The 26,483-nt window shown below is 35.8% G+C and overlaps 2 protein-coding genes across 4 annotated transcripts; one reads left to right on the forward strand and one right to left on the reverse strand.

Annotated features, from left to right (window-relative positions):
* Positions 1-884: 884 nt before the first annotated feature.
* LOC135079535 (uncharacterized) lies at positions 885-16,153 on the forward strand. Its single transcript, XM_063974187.1, has 2 exons — positions 885-1,660; positions 16,039-16,153. Exons 1-2 carry the CDS (start codon positions 1,299-1,301, stop codon positions 16,151-16,153), a joined length of 477 nt encoding a protein of 158 aa, XP_063830257.1. The 5' UTR covers positions 885-1,298.
* LOC135079343 (uncharacterized) lies at positions 8,038-25,257 on the reverse strand. 3 transcript variants are annotated; one of them, XM_063973978.1, is made up of 5 exons: positions 25,080-25,257; positions 9,677-9,844; positions 9,521-9,602; positions 8,865-8,982; positions 8,038-8,367 (listed from the first exon to the last, which is right to left on the reverse strand). In XM_063973978.1, exons 2-5 carry the CDS (start codon positions 9,839-9,841, stop codon positions 8,328-8,330), a joined length of 405 nt encoding a protein of 134 aa, XP_063830048.1. In that variant the 5' UTR covers positions 9,842-9,844; positions 25,080-25,257; the 3' UTR covers positions 8,038-8,327. The 3 variants fall into 3 exon arrangements, with proteins under 3 accessions (XP_063830048.1, XP_063830049.1, XP_063830047.1); XM_063973979.1 differs by lacking the exon at positions 25,080-25,257 and adding an exon at positions 18,724-18,791; XM_063973977.1 differs by lacking the exon at positions 25,080-25,257 and adding an exon at positions 9,912-10,006.
* Positions 25,258-26,483: the final 1,226 nt, after the last annotated feature.

Raw genomic sequence — 26,483 nt, forward strand, 5'->3', positions numbered from 1 at the left:
TAAGAACTTAAGCTAGGAACACACAATTTTGTGCTACGAGTCTTTATATTGATCAGTTCTTTTTTTCTCTCCAGATTTAAATAAGAAGATAAAACGATAAAAGAGATAAAACTATAGGTACATAATAAACGTTTTTATTTTCCTTAGTTCCCCCTATCTTTGACTATCGATCAAAATCACGCAATGGACGGCGTGTTTAAAATATTTGTTTACTAGATACGCATCCGCGTTGTAAAATGTCTACGTTACAAAAATAAACATTCACGTCTCATGTAGATTAGGCGTAGTAAGGTATCTACCTACCTACCTACCTACGCCCTTAGACTCGGCAAGGACAAGAGGAAATAAAATAACAACAGCAGCTAACAAGCGATGTTAATGAAGTAAATTAAAAGTCGCGAGGGTCTGAGGGTTTGAGCCACTCATTAATGAAACCATTAATGTGCATACCTACTATTTATTTTATTTACCGTGACTTTATATTCCAACAGCGCCATCTCTTGGTTTTGGTGGAACACTACTTATTTATTACATAAAAATATAATACTGAAATTATTCATGACAAAATTCATCAAGCTTGTTAAGTTAACCCAATTAACCTAACTTATGGAAAATAATACCAAAGTTATAGAAGTTCGTGATGTTATAAGACACAGCGCCTGTCCTACATTTTTCTTCATAAAATAGATGTAATGTAACGCGCACATGCGAATATTTCATAATAACTTCCTGAAAATGATAAGATACGTCCTTCTAGGACGTAAGGAAGGATGGGGAAACCATGGCCATTCATTCAAGGTATGCGCGATTGCGCGCCAGCGAGCGGGGCGAGCGGACGGACCGTTTCGTTTTGGTCAGTTCAGTCACTCTGTCACTCACTCAGTTCGCGAACATCTCGCTCGGCTCATGCATGTGTTTTCGAACGCCTCACGAGTTTTCACTCACTTTTCAGTTACCGAACGCAAAAACGTCACTTGACGTATTTGGCGGCTGAAGTGAAAAATTTTCGGACTTGAATTTTTAATAATTTCAGTATACAAATTCTTGACCAACCAAAATTGTGATAAAGTGAAGTTATTTGTGCATGTACCGTTACAAAGTGGCTTTTCGGTATTAGAAATTTGACGTTTCCCTGTTGTGAGTCTGCGCTGCGACTGTAAACATTGCGTAAAAATTATCGTGAATTAAACTGTTTTGTTATCGGCTCAATACATTTAGTGCCCGATAAATGTGCAGCCACTAATCCGCGAGTGACCTTAATCGAGTTACCAACAAGTTGTCGAAAAATGACCTTCTAAATGAAGGAGTCGTATCCTGAGGATATTATGCTTTGCTTTGTGCAAGGTTTCGGTGATGGTGAGCAATACATCAAAGGTCGAGCAATAGCGGAGTGCGATGAGACAGATTCTTGTCGAAAATCGCCTAAGAAGAAGCAGCAAAACAAAAGAGTATCGCTGCCCGTGATCAGGAATAAGTCTGAGGAGTTTAAATCTAAGAAATCAGACGGTGTAATCACAGGGAAGTCTTTGCGGTTATCTTCTGGTGACCAGCTGGCAAATTTACCCGAAGTGAAGAGGAGCTTCAGTGATCGCTTCGCGCTTGTAACCGATGTGAGCGGGAAGAGGCCTGCGAGAGCTCTGTTGACCATACGGAAGACTTGGTAAATATCTTGGTTGATTATATTATTTATTTGTTTACTGGTCTATCACTGGATATGAGCCAAAGACTACTAAATTTAGTAATACCAAATAGCGATAATGAGGTTTATTATTTTAATTGGGCCGTAGTCATCACTGTACTGAACTTATGGTACCTATTATGGAGCAAAGTTACTTAACACATTATTCTGCTAATGTTTTCAACAATAATGATACAATTTATGTTATTTATATGGACCTCAAAGAAACACTTGACTTATTCACAAAGTATTTGTTTAATTAAAATTAATTTTCACAGAGACTAATGTATTGTATTATTGACATTACACTGTCTACTTACATTGTTTTGTGTAGTTGTCACACTTTTAGTCTGATTTTTGACCTAAGCCTTATAGTTCCCACCTTATTTTGAACCTTAGTACCTTGTCTTAGGATCAAAATAGTTAAATATTACAGCTTTCTGTGTTCATCAAAGCGTTCAAGTCAGTGACCTGACACTTGATGTAAATGTCGCAGGCAAATTGTATGATTCCGCATTTTACAAACGGCGTCGTCAGTTCACAAACGCTCGCTGTTCTATGAAATGCCGAAGGCAAAATGTAAATTGCCTTGGCACTTTATAATATGCCACAAAATTTGATAGCCAATTCAATCGCCGTTTACAAAATGCCGCGGCAAATTGAAGAATTTAGTTCTTTTTCGTACCACGCGAGGCGCTGCCAATCAAAACAAGAAAAATGGCGTCGAGTAGTGGTGTTGTGATACAGAAAAATATTGAAAACAGTGCAAATTCTACGTATTCAAAGGACTTTTCACAAAAAACTATTGTTTTAAAGACATTTATTTTACGATTCAAAAATAGGAGCAGTGAAAAAGCCGTGGACAAATGAAAAAGTTTTTGAGGTTATCAGGCATGTAAAAAACGCTAAGGTGACAATGGGATCTGGTGCTCGGAGGACTGCTGCGGAATATTATATGGTATAAAAAATATGATGTATGAGTATTGGCGATGTGGACTATCTTATTCTGAAAAAAGACAGCCCTGAGAGCCCAACGGAAAACATACCTATGGAAGACTATTATGATATGTGAACGCTAAAGTGTAACCTTGTTGGTGACCAAATAAATAAATATTGTTAGATATTCATAGGGACAGTGGACATGGTAGTCGAGACAAAATTCAGTACCAAATTAAAGATCGATATTGTCTATTTGAATAGAATTTGAATTACTGATATAAGGTCCGATTTATCCTTCATGTGTTTTATGATGGTCACCCTATTGCAACAATCATAGTCGAAATTTTATCAATTGAACGAGTCGCCAATTTGCCTTCGGCATTTCACAGAACAGCGAGCGTTTGTAAACTGACGACGCCGTTTGTAAAATGCGGAATCATACAATTTGCCTGCGACATAAACAACACTATTAGAAACCACTTAAATTATAGTTATTTATGGAGGAGACTTCTGAAATGTCTTTTCTGATTCCGATAATAAGATACTTAGTAAAAAAAGACAGACAGAGGCTGGGTTGCACCATCATACTTTAACTGAAACAAATATTAAAAATCTTTCGAATTCCATACGAAAAGCATCAGTTATCGTTATAGTTACCGTTAAAGTTAGGTGGTGCAACTCGGCCTAAGATTGTTAGGTATTTTTCAATTGTCTATCTTTTTGTAACTATCATGACCCTAATTATAGTGTAATGTTGTTATTAGAATCTGTTAACAATGCATTAATGCATCTGTTTACATTCTGAAAATCCTAGCAGCCATATGCAGCTATAATAAGTAGGTTAAATTATTGCCAACAAATCATTTTCTATTCAGTATAATATCAACCTTAAAATGTTTTATTTCAAAGGTGTGAAACTCTCGCTATACTAAAATAAATTGAGGACATTATCTTTGTGAAAGTGGAGTTGCTGACAAAATCTTGTATATTTTCTAGTTTATGATAAAGTTTAGATACTTTACCGAGATGATTATTAAACATTTCTAGTTAGTTGGTATTCCAGTAAGAAACCAAAAGTAATTGATTGAAAAAAGGATTTTTATTAGTTACCATAAATGTATTTACTGTCATAAGCAATATACAGGCAAATATTTTTTTATTATAACTAAGTAAGTAGGTAACTTTCTCATGATGCTGTTTACTGATGGAGATTTCTCCATGACACCTGATATCAACTTAGCTTATTAATATTCTTGTTTTGTTCATCTTTAATTTAATAGGTAGGTATTCAACTAAAACGTAACAATTCTTACTGAAATTAACCATCAGTTAATTTCTGTTTTACCTGAAATTTAAAACCGCGCGTTACGCCACGTGATAGCCAAAATTTATCATAGTGTATTCTTAAAAAAACACGCGCGTTGATGTTGCAATCTATGGTTTCTCATTTGCCGGCGACCTACTTCGCGCTAGAGTATTACCGAAAATAACCGGGTTGTGTGTACACCAGGATGCATCGTATTGCGTTTTGTTGCACACCAAAATTATGGTCGCATAATGGTGGGCGTTTCAATTTTGATATGGGGTTTCATCTCTGGTCCTAACCCAGTTACACAATCGTTGCTTTTGTTTCCGTTAATTGAAGGACGTTTTATACCGCTATAGCAACAACAATCGTTAAACACTTTTATTAAGATAATATTCTTATCGATTTTATTTTAAATCATTCATTATTTTCATAAATGAGTCTCATTGCCGTGTCATTGCGCTCATTGAGGTGATGTCATAATAGGTACCTAGTCAATGGAGGGAAGTCCTAATTTGTCGTGGGTGGCCAGGCCATCAGGTCATGATCGGTATAGACGCTCAATATTTGCATTCTCTTGAGAGGCACCTATTTTAGGCGACAATAGTCCAATGGTGTGGGAGTTGCATTGCCGATGGATAACTAGTTCGATCCCCGTCGAAAATAATTTAATTTGTATCTTATCTTTACTCGAATATTAGTAGATGTTTGCTGTATAGCCTGCCAGCTAGAATCTTAAAAAAATACATTATGCCCTGTTTTACAGAGCCGTTCACGTGAAACGCAAATCATCCATGTCATGACCATGACCGCTAGTTCCTAGATTAAATTTTCTATTAAAACTATTAATGACTGGTTAAAATTAAAATTGGTGTCTGGTAACATGTACCTACTTCAAAGTTATGAATTGAATGGGTTAAATATTTTCTGAAAAGTCGCATGGCAGAGTTCATAGAACTGACTAGTAACAAAAAAATAACTTACAGAAGTCAGTAATAAGATTCTTGGATATTACGAAATCCGGTACAGGGTATTTCGCCGAAACAGTAAATTTTCTGTGTCCAGGCAGGCGAACACATGTTTTTTTATATCTATCTGTATAAAACTATTTTTATGGGAAAGTTCATCAAAAGTTTTATTTGTTTTTGCTACTACAATAGCAGAAACTACAAATAATACCATAGAAAAACTTAATCAAAAGTCGTTTTTCTAATTTCCTTGTTATGTCCATTACAGTTGTTTGCCAAAATGAAGGCTAATTATAACAAATTGAAGCGTAATTTAATTCTAATAGCACTCTCTTTACATTTGAGAAACGTTTGGCTATCGGAAAATAAAAACTTTAAATGTCAAATACTTATAGGAAGAAAATAAGGTTAAGTTAAGTTCTTGTCCAGGTCAAAAGTATAATTTCCCTGGGTCTTCGTTTCGACCGTTGTTGTAACAAAACGAAAAAACTTAGAATGTAACGCACTGCACCACTACACTCGGCCATTTCGTCCCAAGAGGCCATTGAGGCAGGACAGTACGTCATTGATCAGTTTCGCGACAAATCGCATAAATAGGTCCCTCCTTGGGTTTTTGTTTACTAAAAAGTCAATTTCTTTGGACGGTTTTTTGCAGCTAAACAATGGATTAATTTTATTGTTTATTTACACAAATGTATTGTCTGTAGGGGTAAACCCATGATTTAAATAGTAAATGCATAGGGTAAATAGGTTTTTGTCTGTGGTGTCTTTTAGGCATAAATCTAATTTCTTTGGTCCTAATTTCCTTGTTTTCCGTGGCATAAAATGACCTAGGAAATTATAAAAGACCATTAATAATTCGGCGTAAAGTCAAATTTTGAGTATTTCTTTATTGGAATAAGTTTAAAATATACATTTTAAGAAATAGGTATCAGAATAGATATAGAAAAACTTGTTTTTAACTCTTAACTCAATCTACTGCATTTATCTTCCTTAGTTGTGTAAAAAGGTCGTAATGATATAATATTCATTAGCATGTTTGCTTGCGAAAGTACACAAAAATGGGTCGAACAAAAAAAAAGCAAACCACAGAAGAAAACTTAGAGAAAAGAATATTTATAATAATTTCCTTGGCTACCAAATATTTATGACCTCATAACTTTGTTTCTAAAACGAATTATGACACCCCTTTTAGATATATTAGCTTAGTTTTTACTACTTAATGCAATGGGAAACAAAAAATAGTTAAAAACAAAAATAAAATTCGTGCCAAGGAAATTAGGCAAAATTGACCATTTTTGGCGAAATACCCTACAAAGTTTTAACCTTCGGTGCTACGGTATTGTTAATTAATTCTCAATACCTACTATTTAGATACCTACAAACTTTAAGTTTGAAGCTTGCCTTTTCTTTTTCCAACTTAAATAAGAAACTTGGAACTACATACTTATCTACTTTATTAATTTATGTTACATGTTACCTGTTGTGCAGGTACTTAATTGCTAATTATTATAATGAGTTTGTTGTGTAAGAGATTTTCCTATGCTATGGGATAATTTTCTTTTTATGTCTTGTTTTGAGTCATTTCTGATTTGTATCATTTCTGTTACATTGTCAGCATTTTATTAAAATACCTACAAAATTTCTAACATCCTCACAAGTAAGTTTAGAATATTACGTAATAAGGCCTTTTAAAACCTGTGTTTTAACTGAATTAAAATAAATAAATAAATTGAGAAAGATGACGTAGTGTAAGTAAACTGTTTGAACTTTTATAGCCCAGTCATGACACACTAAAACGTTAAAACCATCTTTGTGTGTGTGTCTTAACGCATTTTATATGGTAGGTACGTGACTTATTTTCTTAGTTAAATTATAGTAGGTATCACCACATCGTTAACACCCAAGCCAAGGTCTCTGTAATATTTAAACGTGACTAATATCCAGTTGAATTATACTGAGACGATTTGTGAGGCGGTCCTTTGATATGTAGGTTGTAGGCCCTCCCAAAATCGGACGGCTGGACAATATTTTGTCGCCCGTTATAGAACTCGAGCTGACGAAAAAAGCATAGACTAGAATATCGATCAGTATTGTCATCAGTAGAAAAAATAAGTAGATAAGCTTTTATCGCTCCATTTTATCGATTTTACGGAATAAATCCAGACATACCTATTTTTTTTTCGTCTAAAATTATCGATAATGTCGTCTAAAATTATACCGGTGCGCTTCTATCCCAGCAAAAGTAAGTTTTTCGTTTCTTAAGGTCCTATTTCTTCCTAAGTTATTCTGCGCATTGCTAATGGGAAAAACTTCCATTCTCTTGCTGCCACACGCCTTGAGCACATTATCCTAATTTCTCGACGGTTGGCAGTTAATTCGTAATTTTATAAAGCATCAGCATGATATATTAATATTATTTCATTTTTTGTTATGTAGGCAACTTGTTAGTTGTTTTTTTTACTTACAACGGGGAAGTTCTTGCCCTGATCGAAATTATAATTCATGTAGAGATGCGTCTATGCTTTAGTTGTCAGTGTTGTCACTTAAGCACAGCGCGTATGGAAGTTGGCAAGTTTCCAAAATTTTGTCTTTGGCTCGAAAGTAGACTGCGTCGTTAAAACACCACTAGGATCTCGCTTTGCTCTATAAATGGACACATTGTCTCTGTCAATGCCCCTAGCTATAATAGTTCCGATTGTTGACGTATCTACCTAATGAGTGTTCCAGATATAAATGCAATGGAGAGCCAAATCTACGCCCTGAACAATTTGTTCCTTTGATTTTGTTGCGTTTATGCAACAAATAAACCTTGTTCTTTTTGTATCGTGTGGTTTGTTACTGTAGTTAGTATGTGTCAAATTTGAAATCACCACCACCACGCAGTTTATCATTTCTCTCTACTTTTGAATTAAACCTTCGTGTAAAAAAAGCTATTTAGTCTCAAGGCGATGAGGAACGTGTAAGTTTTTAAAACGAAAGCAAGGAGGTTGCGTACAGTATTTTTACTAGGAAGCAGTGATAGGTAATTGCAAAATGAGTACTAGCCTGGTTTGCGTCGAAAAGAAACATTATTTAATTTTGAAAGTCCATTGTTTCTCTATGCTGGAAAGCGAGTAAAAGATTTACTGACGATAATACTCCCATTAAGTAGAATTAACGGTATGTTCATGAACATGAAATTCTACAGAAACTACTTAAATTCATGTTAGTCAAAATCACGAGGAGCTGTTTGGGAAATGCCTCGTTTTCCGGGAACACGAGGAAAAATTTTGGCGTATGAATAAAGCTTTTACGTTTGGCTTTCCGTGAAGTGATTTGCTCATTTTAATTCGGGTGAAAAAAGGAAGGCTACTTTTGCTCATATAATTAATCAACTTATATTCACAGCTAAATACATTTCCGCCGGTTCAATATAAAACAATAAAGGAAAAGTTTAAAACGAATGCGGTATTGGTGGAACTTCTTTGTAATACCTGTTAACAAAAAATACGGATTAAAAACTCTAACAAATTCAAGATGAATTTTTGGCTCATCAAAAAAGAAATAAATGACACCTTATCGTAAAGTTAAAATAAAAATATTTATATTCTTGCGTATGTTTGGTGTTTTTTTATTCCTATGAGTAAATCTAATTCAGACGATGACTAAGAGGCAGACACTACAATTTTTATCAATATAATCATTTATCTATCTAACTAGATAACCCTTAAATAAATGTTTATCTCGGCATTTGAACACCTGCGCCGATTTGTTGACATGTCTGTCACAAAGATTATCTTATCTTGGGTATAAAAGTTTATACGAGTACATCCAATAAAAAAATAATGTACCACCTGCATCGGAAAAAAATATCAGATGTAATAAAAATGAAAACTTGAATAGTAACAGCATAGAAGAATCATTACTTATCGCGCTTATGTGTAAAAGTTTTTGTAGAACTACATTTTTACAATAAAAATTAAATTCTTACCTGACGAATCCTCCCTGTGGAGAAAAGGCTTTATCGTTCAGAGGCACCAGGAGTGGTGAGGACCGCAGACCCTGTGGTAGCTTGATGAAGTACTTCACGCTGCTTGGGATGAGCACACCTGCAAAAAAAAACAAGGTGAAAGGTGACAGATATCACTGATAACACTATTTCGCATGTATTCACAAACATTACTATGAGGTCTCACGGTACGCGTGGACGCACAGGGTCACCAATCTGATCACATTATTCAACGCTGTGCGTTCGATTTGCTGCTTCACTTAAGCAAGCATTTGTGAATACGGGTGTTAAAGTTGTCCAGCACTGAACCATCCCAGCTATGAGACTGACAGGAGGACATTCCAATTTTTGACTCTTGACGTGTCAGATTCGTTTGACTATACATATTCTGTGCTATCGTGCTTGAAAAAGATTGCAGCGTCATAATTGTCTATAAATTGATACAGCATTGACTGTCTTTTGTTCGTTATTAACGTTGTAAAATATCTTGTTTTTTTATAACCATTACAATAATAGTTATTTAGCTCTAAACAAAGCTGAAATTGTGATAGTAAAAAAAATAACAAAACTTGATTTTATTGGATAGGAAAATAAATTTAAGAAAAGAAGACTAAGTAAATGAAAAAAATATCACTTACCATTGGCATCGTATCTATATTTGCGCAGAAGAGACTGCATGCTCGGATTTTGCATATTCGATAGCACGACTATTGCACACGGCTAAAAGTAAAATAAACATTACAACCTGTTTCTGTTTTTCCTGATCACCACAATACACCGTCACTTGGTCTTACCTTCTTAGTTCTTTCAACAAATTGTTTACTCTTAATGCTATATTCTTCTGGGTCCATATCGTCGTAATCTTTCAGAGCGACAACTTTTTCGTTCTCGTGTTCTTCTGGAGTCGGTTCCGGTTCTTCTACGTATGTCGGCAGCGTTACGTAATTGAACGATAACATTCTCTGGAATTTGAGAACTGTATTAGAATGTTGAACAAATTCTGTGCTACTAAAATTTTCATCTTCTTACATTTTGGACACAAGATAATTTTAGAAGCAACGCGATTAAGACTACCAGTTTCCTCATCATAGACCGATTGCTTTTACTTCAGCTAACGGAATGAGTGACATGTCACACACAATGTTACATTTGATTATTTTATAAACAGGGTCGTATTCCCTCGGTTAAATATGAGAATTCCGCTAAACACCAATCGTAATGTTATGAAAGGTTATGCAGTTTAACCTGCATTAGTTGTCAGTGTAACTTGTTAACTACCGGAAGAGGTAAGGAGCGAAGTGCGACAGGAAAAGACAATTCAACAAAGGGTAATTGTACGATTTGTTAGAACTTGATGTTTAATTGTAGCTCTGAATTATTTTCTTTCTCTAGAAGCATATTAAAACAATGAGCAAAAACTCGATTCAACCTCTAGTGGATGTTAGCGTCTTCTCACAAAATTCGGTTATATTGACTGTGAATTGGTCCTAATAATCAGATTTGACCATTATCTTAAGAAATTTGAGAAAAAGTTTTTTTTTTCGGTTATAAATTATAATTCCCCGCATTTAGTAGAATATAGTCTGAACTACTTGGTAACGAAAATTCAATAAAATTTCAAACAACTTCGAACACTAAACATGTTTTCGATAACTTTGAAGGTATCGTATCGATTGACATGAAGTTGCATTTTATTCAATTTTCCACGTCATTTGCGGCCTTGGCCTTTTCACTGTCTTGCTTCCATTGATTTTAATACAAACGATGGCGGTGCGAAGGTGCTAGGCACTTTAATATTTTCTGTAGCTGGTTGCTGGATAAGTAACCCAAATATTTTATTTTACGGTCAGCTTCACCAACGTTGGTCTAGATTTATTAATGTGTTTGGAAACAAACCACGGCTAGAACGTTCAGTCAGACTAGCAGGCGCCAAGCGGTTTATTTTTACTAGCCAAGATTCTCAGAGTTTAGTACGGTTCTGGGTATAGCAGTATTTAAAACCGTATAAATTTACTCACCAACATAACGGCACGCGTATAAAATTTTGTGAATCCGGCCTGATTCTTAATCCCAGATAAGTCTAAAAATGATTTAATATTGATATTGATTTATCAATGACGATAGAGTCTTCGCTGAAATAGGTTTGTGGTTCATAGAAAATGAGTAGGTAATCCACATTGAGTTTACGTATTGTGTATTATCATATTGATTAATCAATAGCTAAATTGGTTTCGCGCATTTCTCTTAAGTCAACTTTATTAGCAGCAAACTCTTTGTTACAGTCCCGGAACCCTTGGCAATTACAATAAAAGGCGTGACCTTGGATGTTCCCAAGGATATTATTGTTTGTCCTCTTTAGAACTTTGTAGGTGCCATTTGGGTAATGAAGTCGATGTTGTCATAACAACATTCCTGTTAATATTAATTCTCATCAGTTCATTTCCATCGTGTTATTAGTCATTTGTAATGGAAATGATGGCTTTCAAAGCCGTACTCCTTGGAAAATTTATTCTACTTTATTGATGGTCTCCTAACTTTTGTACAATTATTCTGATTGTATGGACGACGTCACATCAAGGTAACATCCATGACTCCTATGCAGTTGTAATAAGGTGAAAATTGGAAACAAAAGTCTACAGTCTGGTATGCAGTCGACTGTACCACATTCTAAAGGTAAACACTTCGTGCAATGTTATTGGAAATGTTGAGTCTGGGTATTATTCTATCCATGTAACTATCAGTCGTTCTCGATTAATTTGATACCGGTATTCGGTATGTTTTATCGACCTATTGATCAGTGTCCTTCAGTTTAGTCACAGTATATATACTGTGGTTTAGTCTTTGGAGAGCTTAAAATGAGTGATTTGCCTTTAAGAATTTATGAGAATCCCTAACAAGATCCCTCATTATGGTAGTAATCACGAATAAAAAAAAAGAATCATCTAATTGAACCTGACCTAAATTGTGAACCAATTATATCTTATTTCTTACCAATTTCCAGTTCCCTTCAACACAAGTACCACTTGAACAGCTAGAATAATGAGGTGAACTCTTACGTCACTGGACGCGGGACCACTCTTGTTGAGACTTAATTAGAATAGGGCCGATGGTTTTCGAGGTCAGAGCCTATGAACACGTGTCATTTGTTTTCCCTCTGGTAATGTTTTTTTTTTATTTTGTTAAACGTCATTCATTTGTTCTTCAACCATGCGATGCGGAAGTCATTGGGAGAGGCCTATGGTCAGCAGTGGATCCCTTTGGCTGATTATGGTGACGTTTAACAAACGTCATTTATTTGTTAAACTATCACTTAACTAGGGAATGCAGAATCGGTTCTGGTTTGAGGAACCGGGTTTTTCGGGTCTGGTGGTCATGAGAACCGGGAGCCCCGGTTTTTTCGGTTCTTTCGGTTCCAAAAAAACAATATTTTGATTATGTTTTTTTTATTGAAATAACACTTCTTTGAATAGACTAGGAATAATCAACAAACATGATTTACAATATTTTTCTATTTTTACTAAATTCTACTCCCAAAAATAAAAAAAAGTAAAATAATTAGTTTTCAATTGAGGTACCACAATCAGACTTTTTCATCCAACTTATCGATATATACTCAACATCAAATAAACCGCACCTTCCGCGACGCCAACTTTAAAGATTTTCTTCTGACACAATCATGGTGCCCCAACAATATTGGTGTTATTTAAAAGCCCGATAAGTATCCTTAGAGAAAAACACATTTAATTTCTTAATAAATGATTAACATATACCATAAATGTGACTTGAAAAAAGACCTCACTTTGGGCTCACCTCTGGGATCAACTAGACCAATTTTTATGGTTATAAAACCAATTAATGATCTCAAGTGTCCTCTTTAACAGATGGATAGCGATTAATCCCAACTTAACAGTTTTATAGCCACAAAAGTTGGCTCTAGCGTAACTACCTATTTTTTGAAGAAGTGGCTCTGGATCCATCTAAAGACACATTTTCGGGGTAAAAACATTTCCTTTAATGAAATGCAGATTAGAACTAGGCTTTTAAATGGTGCCAATATTGGTGGGAAGTGGGGATGCATACGTTTGAAAGTGCTTGTCGCGGGAGGTGTGATTTATTTGATGTCGAGTGTATTTGACTATTTATATATTGACTGTCAGATGCAAAGCAAATAAAGGAGAAGGAGTGTTGCCAACTCTCACACAAAAATATCATCATCATCATCATTTAATTTTAAACCATAGGATAGGACGTCCACTGCTGAACATAAACCTCCCCCAATGCTTTCCATGTTGATCGATTGGCCTTCGTCCAGCGCTTCCCTGCTACCTTTATGATGTCGTCGGTCCACCTTGTGGGTGGACGTTCCACGCTGCGTTTTCCGGTACGCAGCCTCCATTCCAGGACCTTCCTGCCCCATCGGCCGTCAGTTCTGCGTCCGCGTCGGGCTATGTCCGCTAAATCCGCTGACATAGAAATGAGGAGATCCGTAAATGAACTAAAGTCGCTACTTTAGTTCATTTACGGATCTCCTCATTTCTGATTCGATCTCGTAAAGAAACACCGAGCATAGCCCTCTCCATAGCACGCTGTGCAACTTTGAGCTTCTGTATAAGGCCTATAGTGAGAGGCCACGTTTCCGAGCCATAAGTCATCACTGGTAACACACATTGGTTGTAGACTTTCGTCCTCAGGCACTGAGGTATTTTGGATGAAAAGATGTTGCGTAGTTTTCCGAAGGCTGCCTAGCCGAGTTGGATTCGACGATTGACTCCCTTTTCGAAATTGGACCTACCTAGCTGGATCGTCAACAATCTCGAGGATTGAGCTCCCAACCGAAACTGGGTAGGGCTAGGGCGCAACATGGACATTGGACATAAGCTTTGTTTTGTCCATATTCATCGTCAGGCCTACTTGTTAGGAAACTCGATTAAGGTCTTTGAGCATTGTGCCAAGATCTTACAACGATTCTGCCATGACCACAATCAGTATCGTGGGCAAACCGAAGGTGAGTGATGTACTCGCCATTAATGTTTATGCCGAATCCTTTCCATTCAAGGAGTTTGAAAGCGTCTTCCATTGCAGTGGTGAACAGTTTAGGAGATATAACATCTCCCTGCCTAACGCCTCACTGCAGAGGAATCGTCCTCGTGCTCTGCTCCTGTACTCGGACCGACATGGTGGCGTTTTTGTACAAGCACTTCAGCACCTCGATATACCGATAGTCAATACGGCACCGCTGAAGAGACTGTAAGCACTGCCCAAGACCCGAACGAATCGAAGGCCTTCTCATAGTCTACGAACGCCAAGCATAGTGGCAAGTTATACTCGTCAATCTTCTGTATAACCTGTCGCAGCGTAAGCGCAAACAAAAATATGCCAGTGATTTAAAAAAATTGTAAGAAAAATGCTTAAAATATTTACATATCTCATAAAAAAAAACAAAATACAAAACCAATAAGTAGGTAATCTTTATTAGTAGCTAATATGATATCTTTAGGTTCTCTATACGTTCGCAATGTTCTTGTTACGACTCATGCCTAATACCTATAACAGATTTTTAGATAACTATGCAAACCCTAAAGTACCGAAAGAACCGGGTTTTGAATTTTTAAAACCCGGTTCTTAAGCTGTCGAAAAAACCCGGGTTTTCCCGGTTCTTTCGGTTCCGGGATTACCCGGGTACAAACCCTACACTTAACATACAAAGTACAAACTGATCTTCGTGACATGCATGCATATTTTTAAAAGTGTCTCTAAATACTAGTTACATTGTACTCAAACAAGGCAAAACATAAAAATAGGAAAAAAAAGATATTTGATGCTTTAAATGGTCGCAATAGCTGAATCTGATTTAAGTTTAATTCGAGAGAAATTCTATTGAAAGTAAGCAAATTACTGTAATGCAATGGAGCTGATGCAACGATTTGAAAACTAGTAACACGATAGCTATATTTGAATCGACGTCAACGAACATTATGATAGGTAAAAAACGGTAAATAGTAGCTGACCTCAGTGCCACATACATTTTTGTTTGTACAAATGTACTATCTTTATGTTGTGCGTCAGTTTTAGCAGTAACTTGCTTGTGAGATAGTCTCGTGATTATGATTATTATTAGTATTTGTGTTCAATCTTTGTTTTTGTATAGTGATTGATGAACACGTGCGTTCACAACTTGTTTTATTTTGTGTTGATACGTCTTCCAATAATGTTATTAGACTTTCTTTTGTTCCGAAGTGTGTAGAGATTTGGTTTTAGCTTTGTTCTTCGTTTGTTTTTTTATTGTGTTTTATTTTGATTGCAATGATCAAGAGTTCCAAAGTTATTCATAAAAATGGACAGCCAGGGTATGTGACGGCTCATCATCAATCGATGTTTGTGAGACGAAAGAGTCAGAGGTTTTCTAAAAGGTAGGTACTTAGTATTTGTAAGACTGCACAAAGTTATGATTTATTAATGGTTTTTCTGCAATAAATTCACGAACACGTGGCTCCATGAAAGCTATTATCTACTACATCCCGCCAGGCGTTAAGTATAGTATAGGTACATAATTGTTTAGCCATCAATTTGTAACAATGTATAATTATAATAAATTGTCCTTTGTTATGGATTCACCTATCTACTATCTACATCTAGTTAAGTTTCAGTAAAAAAATCGTAAAAAACATATTTTATTAAGTAGTCTTACAATGTTATCGATGTGAAATTGGTTAGAGGTGGCAATATTTTGAATCAGATTTTTTAAATAACTTTGTCATTAGTGGAATTCCAATCTTTGATCCGTTGTCAAAAGAAGCAGTTCCGTTGCAAGACCTTAGAGGAGTTCATTATTAAGTAGTTCCATGGGAAAGTCTGGTCCAGGGGGTAAATCAGATATTTTAGGGGTCACCAGCTCTTAATTAAAAGACGAAATAAAATGCAAGGATGTACCATTTCCATCTGGGGAGATGACCTTTGGATCATTACGTAGAAATATTTCGTGGCTGGCTACGACGTGCGTGTGGAACGAAGTGGGGAAAAAATCCTATTTCGATGCTGGCTTCCGGCCATGTAATTTGGATACGAAATGATCCAAAGGGATCTCCCCTGCCCTCCCTCATACACTCAAGGGTATTTCTTCTAAAAAGTTGCTCAACATTGTGTCTGGTTGTTGCAGGTCAACCGGGAACTTCGCAGCGGGAGCGGCGGGTGGCGGGTGCGGGGCCCCGCGCTCCGCCCCCGCCACCCCGCTGCAACTCGAGCCTCACCCCCGCACCAAACATGATAAGTGAGTACCATACATTAAAATATTTCAATCAAATATATCAGCCGAGTGACGTTCACTGCTGGACGAAGACCTCCGCCAAGGATTTTCATATCGACCGGTCCGCGCTCAGCCCAGCCTACATCGAGGTGTTTCACCAGATCGTCGTTCCACCTAGTTGGAGTCCTGCCTGGTGTAGTGTACAGTGGGCCATAGTTCCAGCTACCCATTTCCGGTCATATCGTCTCGTTCTATTGCAAAGAATCACCATTTGATGAGAGCGAGAGAAAAAATGGAAATGGGTAGCTGGAACTGTCGCCCACTGTACACTACACCAGGCAGGACTCCACCTAGGTGGACCGACGATCTGGTGAAACACCTCGATGCAGGCTGGGTTGAGCGCGGACCGGTTGATGTGGAAATCCTTGGCAGAAGCCTTTGTCCAGAAGTGAACGTCATTTGGCTGATACGAACGAACGTGCGATACACTACACCACCAATAATACATAAAATTGCCAGGGTTTGTGTAGGAACCACATCATCCATGTCCGATGTCCATGTGTTATCATGAACATTACAGTCCAGAACAAAAGTCTTCTATTCTAAGTTAATTCGACCTTCCAATACACTAAGGGTGCTATAGAACCTGTGGCACCCTTAGGTCCAAATCCGTGGAGAATTCCGAATATGCGTCTACTGACAGTTACGTGTGATGCTTATCAAACGAATTCAATATCAAGGACATCATGAAGTTTTGGTGTTGCATCTAGGTATGACACATTGCGTTTGCCTTGGAAAAAAATTATTTAATTAAACCATACTCTACTTAATTCGAAAAATGCGCCGCGACATTGGAAATTATGTAGATACTAGTATACGTTTATTCCTTGGCATATTAAATACGATAATTAAGCCAAGGCAGCGTTATAAATTTTTATTGTTATCGCGTACTGTGGCGTGGATCCACGCTGTTCTCATAAACCTTTTGGCAAGGAGACGACAGTTTTATTACTATTCCGACAAACTTGATGGTAATGACATTTAACTCAAGGTGTGACATAATTGATTGTCGCTGTATCATTAATGTCATCAACACCAAAATAAAATCGAAGAGTATTAATTAAAGGATCCATCTATAGAAAAATTTCGTTATTTCTCACAGTATTTATAGAAACTGAAACTTTCTTAGGTTAAATAATGACAATTCAATAAACCTATAGTTTTCTTTGTCAAAAATTCTTTCACCTCTGTCCTACATGATTAGTTCTTTCTTAATTTTGGTCACTTTCTATGATATAACATTAATGATATAGAAATATTTGCCTGACTGTTGTTTATGATTCATCCAGTTGCTTTTTGTTGACTTTTTTGTCACACCTGACGTCAAATCATTGACTTTGTGAATGATCACCGCCTCTACGACGCATTTTCTAAACATATTCTTCTCTCGTACTCTCATAAACGTTTCGTAGCGGAATTTTCCTATTAAACTGTACGGTTAGTACATAAATTGTTCCTAGACCAGTTGTTTGAGTCTGTTTAGCGTTAGATTTGACTGATTTATTAGCTTGTGAACTATCTGGCTAGACTGCGAGCACGGCAACACCTCTGCATTTTGTTAACCTTGGTAACATAAATCAGTTAAAACTGGATCACTTTATTCGTATCTGATCATTAGCATTGGTTGGAATGTTGTATTGAAATAATTTTAAACATTTTATTGTCTCGGTATGCTATTTTAATTACAATTACTCATGAATATTCGCTTTAGTATCGACAGAAGATCGACTAATTTGAATTTTTAATTTGTACCAATCGGTAATTTGATACGCATAATACTATTATTACCAATGAAGTAAAATTTAGTCAGACGTAAAAATTGGATTTTTGTAGATTGATGCCTACTTCTCTAAACAGTGGATGCCATTAACTTTTGGAGCTTCTTTTGGTTCATATTTTAGATAAAAAGGATTTACTTTACCAGTCACCACCATTATGATCACCTTGTTTACTTATTTACTTTTAAATATCTAATTTCGTAACATTAATTTAGTTAACTGCATTATGATGATATGTGCATATTCAGTTACTTTCCATCCGGAAACACGTTGTTACATAAATGGTTACATGCATGGTATACAAAAATGCGTACATCAAACAATAGAACGGATATAAGTAAGTTTGCGTTTATTTATCAGTTTATCTGTCGCACGGTGATTATAATCTACGTGCCATTTATTAATCAGTTTGTTTTTCCATCGTCGCGGAGTTTGCACGCGTTTTTCTAACCTTTCATGTGAATTCACACCAAAATTGTCATTTTCATCGGAATTAACGCAGTGACGTCAATAAGATGTGAAGAAAAAGTTAATGTCAGTGAAAAAAATGTGGCAGTGTCAGTGAAGTGTCTTTTCGTAATGTACTAAAAAAGATACAAACGCAAAAATGACGATAACAGTGGAAGTTGACGAGCAGGAGACGTGGAGGGTCGTCTCAATGATATCTTATGTATATGAAGGAGTCAGGCAAGTGTCAATTTAGAGTTAGACAATCTCGAAAATTCTTAATGTAATGTAAAAGAAACAAAAACATTATTACCTTAAATTCGAATGCTTTATCAATACTTTACAGCTTCAGATGCCTTGTGAAAATCGTTTAGACTGACTGTCAATTAGTTCTCTAACTCCCATTAATTTAACCCCCCATTAATAAAAAGTTATACCCATGATGAACACTGGGTTAAAATGACATTTCCAAACTAAATGACAATTAATGACAATTAATAAAAATTCAATATCATAATTCTTGTAAGAAATTGTACTTTCAGCACTAACAGTGAATTCTATTTAACGCACGGAATATTTCTAAGTTAGAAAAATTTAATAGATTAGTATCTACATAAGCTGCACTTTGCTCTGTATAATTGTGCTGTGATTAATCAATACTTGCCAACCATTGTTATTGGTTGCTATCTAATCTGTTAGAGTCCCACGAGTATTGATATGCACAATTTTAATGATAATAATGGCTAGAATTGAGTAAAAACTAAAATTAACATCAGGCATCCCCAACCTGTCTGGCCAGAGTGGGGACTTAGGGAGTCTACGCCAAATCCTCCATTTGCCTCTGATAAATTAAAGAGGGAGGTCCTGCATGAACTGATGATGTAGAAGACAGAGGTTAAAATTAACTAAATTCAGATAGTTGCTATATCGTTATGCATAATCTTTGTTTTTGTTACCTGTCATCGGTTTTGCACTGGAAGGAAATCGAACCTTAACTTCGAACTCCTATGTTCTTCTGATTAATTTCGTTACGGGTCCAATGACAGTTTAGTTTTCCACCGGGACAAACTTGGCCTTCACTGCTTGGGTTTTTGTTGGCGGTCAAGCTGTAGATCCTGGCTACACAGGAGTTTTAGTAGGAACGAGAGGTGGGAATAGTCACGTTGCTCACTCAACTAAAACTAAAACCCATTGACTGAAATAAAACACACCATTAGCGCTACAATACCATTGTATGGTTTATCGTCATCGGCTACTAATGGTTCATAAAAGCTTTTGCTATTATGATGTCTATAAAATCCGATTGGGGAACAATAATTACTAATTTTCATGTATCGATATAGGAATGCGAATTTTATAAACAGCCAGGTATTTTTAGGCCTGTAAAAATTACGCGCAAAACTAAATTCAAACTCAAGAACTGGATTAATTCATATCCTAAATTGCATTTCATTTTCAATATTGAGACGAATTTCATGATTAAATATTATTGACCGTACATATTTAAAAGTTGTGTAATAATATGGACACTTTATGTATCGTAATAGGGGCCTTAATGCCTTGGAAACACGTGTAATTGCACCATAATTATAATTAAGGGTTTTCCTGGTTGCAATTACGTTCAAAGTTGACGGTATTGTAAATAACATAACCGCTTTATTGCTGTTACAGAATTCAAAACATACATTTATTGTAATTACGTCTGGCTTAAAAGTGATTCCAAAATTTTGAGGATGATTCATTGACTCTTTGGTTAATCTTGCACTCTGCTTGTGCCTTATAAAGGCTAGAATATGTACTAATACCTTTTAAAATTAGATTTATTTGCGATATTATGCATTCTCCAAATTACTGAAGTAACAACTAACTTCATTTTTATGATTCTTCTTGCTCTAATCTCCTTCAAAACTAGAATTTTAAAATTTACCCGTTGGTTAACACAATAACTATTTCGGTTATTTCATTAACTATGTCGTAACTTGGATATTCAAACTGTGATCCTATCAGCACCTGATAAATCAGCTTTTCCTATCACTCGGTTATCAGATTATTTACTAATAGACTTTCCCAATTGGATTCGGGCCTCTCCCAACTTCAGTCTAATCGAAGTTTATGGGTGTGTAGGGGATGGTTAAGGGTTTGGGTATCATTACACAGCATTAACGGGGCGAATTAATGAAAATTTGTTGCTTAAAAAGGGGTGACTATTTTGATTTGGACGATGACGTTTCAAAAAATTATAATTCTTACGTTAGAGTCTACTATGTTAGTTTTCTAAATTTGTAACGTAATAATTACTTCATATAATTCGGCATTTATCAAAAAACTGTACCTAACTGGTCTGGTAATCTGGTATGAGTATAACCCAGTAACTAAAAACTATAGTGCGATTAAACTTGATCCCTCAACTGGTGGCAGTTCGATATAAATGAGAGGTCAAAGTTGACTGGACGAACTAACACGCGTAGAATCTGCAGGCACAGTAAACATAATAAACCTCAAATTCGAAATAGGTGATTAATTGGGGCTCTGATAAATAAGTTTACAAATATCTCAACGGGGTCGTGTTTCGGATATTCGTGATAAATGGATTGACGTCAACTGCGGCATATGCTGTGAATATTCATAAGGCTACCGTGAAGATGTGAGGAGTTGTCAAGTGTCTGAATATTTATGCAGCAGACTCCTCGTTAGCGATGCTTTGGTTATCGTAATTGTTACGTTTTTTTTAACATTACCATGTAGAGATAGTCAAGTTAACTGTTTTGGAGAAACATTTTTAGGTATGAAAAAAATACCGAAAGAAATGCAGTAAGTAATTTCAGAGCCGAGCCTCGTATTTTTTACACTTAGCTTATAAAACTCAGCTTGAAGATTTCACCTGAACATTTTTTGCATTAAATTATTAATACAATGGCTGATAATCTAAAATGTTTCAATGTATCATCGTGTCCAATTCCGCAAAGCTATTGTTCTTCGGCAAATTGCTCTCAGTCTCACTACATCTACTTTCCCGCTAATCTTAACCGCAATAGTGTTGTTTTGTTGTGTATCGATAACTGTGGCATCCATTTTATCAATTACAAGTATTTCATTAAGCGCTAGCTTATAAGTCGAAAAAACTAGCTTTGTTTCTGGCCGTTGGCAAGGTAGCGTTCTCTACATTCACATCACACATAGGTTGATCAGTAACTTATTATTGGTGAAAGTTAATGAACTACATTTATATGTATTTACCTGGTATAGAGCTTATTATTTAGTTTATTATAATTTAGTTTGTTGTATTATAATGCGAAACTTGGCATTTAAAATTGACTCTACCTCTATTCAGTATTTAATAAAAGTGTAGTAGTTTAACAGCCAGTTTTTTCAAAAATGCATTTGAGACAGGATTGATCACAATTTATAGATTTCTACCAATTTCTATCATTGATACCATTGCTCTCGATATAAAATTGTCGACATAGTTTCTCAAATAATACTCTCGATAGTCGACTGTCTTGTCGCGTCCCAACACTTTTACCACAGCCGCAGCTTTCTTGGAAATTGGTTCCAAGTCTTGTCTTGCCACTCCAATAAACTTAGCTTCTATCTTTAGGTTTGCCATTTCTGAATTTAAATTAACGTTTAAAGTTGATTTTATAGCTTCAGTTATGCTTGAAATTATTACAATAAATATCAACAATGTTTGCCTTTGTTTTATGTGTTGAACTGACTTGAGTAAATTTATGTAGGTAGATAGATATGTTTTCTCAAGAAATACAAACTTATTTGGGTAAATTGATCAAATTTTCTAGTTAAATAAAGGTTTAGTATAAGTTACCTACATAATGTCAGATGGATTAGAAATAATTTTTGTTCGTGCTGCTACATGTCACGTGCGAAGTCCGGTTTGTGGTACTAGCTACATAACTAGTGTAGAGCCAATGTGAACTGTATCACCAGGACATAGAAGTGCAAGGGTTACACGCAGCAATGTTGTTGTGATGCGCCCATTTGTCCAATCAACGTAGATAATATTCATGTTCCCAGCTCGCCCTCGATTCATAAAGTACCGATAGTAAAACAAACAGATAATAAACGTAGATATAGAAACATTTCATCACCAAATAATTATAACAAACATGTAATGGTCGTGTATTTCTGTGAAAAATAAATGAAAATTAAAATAAGAAAGGTAGAGGACGCCCACTGGCCACCTGGCGGTCCGAGGTGGCCAAGGAAGGACTAAGAGCGTGCCCAGACAAATATTTCGATAACCCAAAACAGACTGTCCTGACTGGAAAAAGGGAAAAGAAGAGATTTTTATAGAAACATTTAGTAGAAACGTTCCGTCTTTTAACCCATATATGCCCAGAGGCACGAAAACGACCCAATGGTACATGTTCTCTTGCGATGCTAATTAAAAAAAAACTGTACGTTTGTTTTCTGTTTTAATGCCATAAATATAATCTTGAAAGAACTTCCTAGTCAAATATAACAGTTAATAAGTTTATTCGGCTCCAGTTTTTTTCGAATTTGACATTGAACTTCAAAGATTTTTTTGTTGTTGAAATTAGTGCACCCAGTCGCACAAAACTGTAAGTATTCTTTTATGTATTCTGTTTTGAACGATTATTGCGATTGAAATAATGAAATGAATATATTTCCAAGGTAAATAAGTAAGAAGTATTGTGAAAATATAAATATGTGCTTTGTTATTTGTTACAAAAGTTGTGTTGGTCGAAAACGACCGCATGGGCATATATGAGACCAGAATGTAGGTTTTGGTAGTATAAAGTATTTCAAATAAAAGTAGTGTTTATTATATAATTAGTTTATAATTTCATCAAATTATAGCAAATAGTGTAAAATAATGATATTTGGTTAATTTAGGAACACAGTTAGTACAATTTAGCCATGAAATGCTGCAAAATACTTGTTTGTTTTTGCATACTGCACATTTTATACGAATCTGACCGGTGAGGATCAAATGCTAAGCACATATACCGCCTTTTAGTGGTATATTAGAGGGCATTGTGCGTGTTGAAAGTCCAGGCTGAGTTCGTGGAGATCCATTTGTTAGAAGCAAATTTCTAGCATTTTACCTTCGAATCTCTAAAGTGTTTACAAATGCTCCAAGTGATCTCGCTATTATGGCAGAGTTATTGATGAGAAGGAAAAAACGGTTTATGGTATTCTCACATGGTTGATTGATGTCACTGTCAATAATAACTCTGGAGTTTCGAAGGTAAATTGCTAGAAATTTGCTTCCAAAATATGGATCTCCTTGAACTCAGCCTGGACCTTCAACACGCCCAGTGCCGTCTAATATACCACTAAGTGTAAGGAGGTATGATGCTGAGCATTTGATCCTCACCGGTGAGATTCGTAGAAATTATGCAGTATGCAAAACATTACTGTGAAGAAATGCAGTAAGTGCGGTATAAATCTCCATGAAAAATGTTTTGCATCCTAAATTGTACTAACTGTATTATTATTGAAGTTCCTAAATCAACCAAATATGATTATTATACACTATTTGCTATAATCTGTTCAAATTTGTAAACTAATTCTATGATGAATACGACTATTATTTGAAAATACATTATACCACGAACATCTATATTCTAGTCTCGTATATGCCCAGGCGGTCGTTTTCGACCAACTGAAAAAAAAATAGTTCCAAGTACTGAAATCCAAAAACTCATCGTGGTTCATGATTGGGGGCCTATATAGAGTAAATATACCAAATTACATAAAATTCTGGGACCTAAATAGTTCTGGGCATATATAGGTTAATCAATTCCGAATAAAAAAGAAAACGTTTGAGAATTTCACCAAAAACGCAGATGATGCTAATAAAAAAATAAATAATAACGCCTGAATGATTATTCAGTTTTAATATTAATCTTTTATACATACATACTTAGTTCATTTTATACATTATATTCGCGTAATGAATTGGCAAGTAAGCCCAGCCAAAATTATCAGCAACATATAAATTTATCTGCTAATAAGACGGATAATATTATTACATGATTTGAAATTCAACTAAAAATTATCGCGTTAATCTCTATATTTTTACGTCTTTATTGTATCAATCAATATTAAAGTGTCGTGTCAATGATTTATTACAATCTAGCTCTGCCTACCGTTCTTAAGATGAAAAGATATATTCCAGAAATGCTTCAATCAAGTAAAGTAATAAACCATATAGAACAATTGAAATCCATCTGCAATAAATATGTGATATCGATGTATTAAATTTTGTAATTCTTATTAGGTATTTCAATTTAAATTCTTGTTTGTTTATCAGTTGAGTGAAGTCAGTAAATCATACTTAAGTTACTCATAAATGTGAATTGGACTCAGTTTGTGAAGTTGTGTTGTGTGAGTGCGACTGCCCGTGTTGTTAGCTTGTTACAACAATAGGTGGTTGTGTACTATATATTTTAATAGAAATTCTTAGCTTACATCCCATTGTTCGGGCTGACCATACGCTGTGTTTATAAACGATCGGTCTTTACTTCGTTACAAACATACCGGGGCCAGTGCTTTCTCGCCTAGCGGCCACACCGTACCGCACGTTTACAAGTCGGTGAATGGGACTAAACAAATCGCGTCTTTCACTGATCGTACGATCGACCCCTCTCCTTCATTCGATGTCAATAACACTCAAGCACTAACCGCACCGTCTAACAATTCAGTATATTTGAACAAACTAATTATATTCCGAAGAAGGCCAGACTCTCAATTGATTGAATTGACACGGAGGTCATCTTCGGCATAACGAGACCAACTTGGAAAATTACCTGAAAGCGTATAATGCTAAGTTCGGCATGGTTCCGGGCCCGTTATCTTATCGTCGTAGCGATAAATTGTTTGCAGTCGATATAGTCGATACGTTCTAGATACGATTATATGCTGTTTGCAACAGTGATTCTCGCGGCAGCGGACAGTACGCTTCATTGTGCTGTTAATGATTTGTGGTTATTGCGATTTTTTATGTTGCACTTCAATTAGCAGAGTTGAATTCGCTGCTCGCGGTGTGATGCGGATTCGTGGATATTTAAAGCCGCAACATATTTCAAATAAACTTCACCATATGCAAACTAATTCGCTTCAGTTCCAGCGTGTTGTGTACAAATGTGTCAAGTGTTCGACAGTTCAGTGTGCAAGTGTTAGTTAAATCCGCTTCATGTGGTCCGAAACGACTAAGCTGTTAAAATGCTGTGGTGTTGTTTTCTAACCGGTTCTATCTACCGACTTATTTCGCTCATCTAAACAATTTCTATTGACCCTGCATTGCATGGAGACGTGATCATTTGTGTCAGAGCGACATGAGAATGATGTCTCTATTAGTTCTTATTGTGTAGCGGTAGAGTCCATATTAAAATATCATTAGAAGCTCTACGCGTGTAATGTAGTGGTTCCCTCGTGATATTCATAGTCAAGATTTCGATAAATATTCGCTGACTATGAAATTCCTTTATCTAATCATCGAGTGGACTGGGTTTTGTAGATTACTTCACTGTCAGTTTTACTTTGATTCGATACAAACTCGGTTGTGTTATTATCGACATTCAGTGTTTACTTAAAATACGTAGCTTTCCTTTACTTTCTGAAACTTCCATCGATCTTTGTAACTATTCTGAAATCAGGGCAATGTCTAGTGATTCCCATTCACGACAAAGAGGGAGATAGAGGTTCAAAAATAAATATGAACGACTTCAAATATTGAAAATACGTAAAAAACAGCAAAAATGGTGGACAATGCATCTTTCGAGTACTCGGATGAGTCGAGTGGCGGTGATTACCAGAAAGAGGGAATCGATGGGTAAGTTCATTGTTACTTTATCATTCAATAAGTAAACAAAATTCAATATTTGTACGGCGCTTTTTCTGATAAAATCGTTCGGGTTGTGTACGTTGAATGTGTTATCGCATATCGCTGTAATATGTCATGCCTACTTGATATTCATCATCATCATCATCATTTCAGCCACTACATGAACAAACTACTTGATATTACCGAGGATTTATTGTATTTATTTAATTTAATAAGAAACAGCAACATATTAACAATATTAT

Source organism: Ostrinia nubilalis, chromosome 16 (assembly GCF_963855985.1).
Source record: "Ostrinia nubilalis chromosome 16, ilOstNubi1.1, whole genome shotgun sequence".
Lineage (NCBI taxonomy): Eukaryota > Metazoa > Arthropoda > Insecta > Lepidoptera > Crambidae > Ostrinia > Ostrinia nubilalis.

Excerpts from the sequence above, each read along its gene's own strand:
- LOC135079535 (XM_063974187.1), top strand. The coding sequence starts at position 1,299 with ATGAAGGAGTCGTATCCTGAGGATATTATGCTTTGCTTTGTGCAAGGT. Across the intron at positions 1,661-16,038 it reads TTGACCATACGGAAGACTTG|GTCAACCGGGAACTTCGCAG; the intron begins GTAAATATCTTG and ends TGGTTGTTGCAG.
- LOC135079343 (XM_063973977.1), bottom strand. The coding sequence starts at position 9,971 with ATGATGAGGAAACTGGTAGTCTTAATCGCGTTGCTTCTAAAATTATCT. Across the intron at positions 9,603-9,676 it reads TTGTTGAAAGAACTAAGAAG|CCGTGTGCAATAGTCGTGCT; the intron begins GTAAGACCAAGT and ends TTTTACTTTTAG. Across the intron at positions 8,983-9,520 it reads ATATAGATACGATGCCAATG|GTGTGCTCATCCCAAGCAGC; the intron begins GTAAGTGATATT and ends TTTTTTTTGCAG.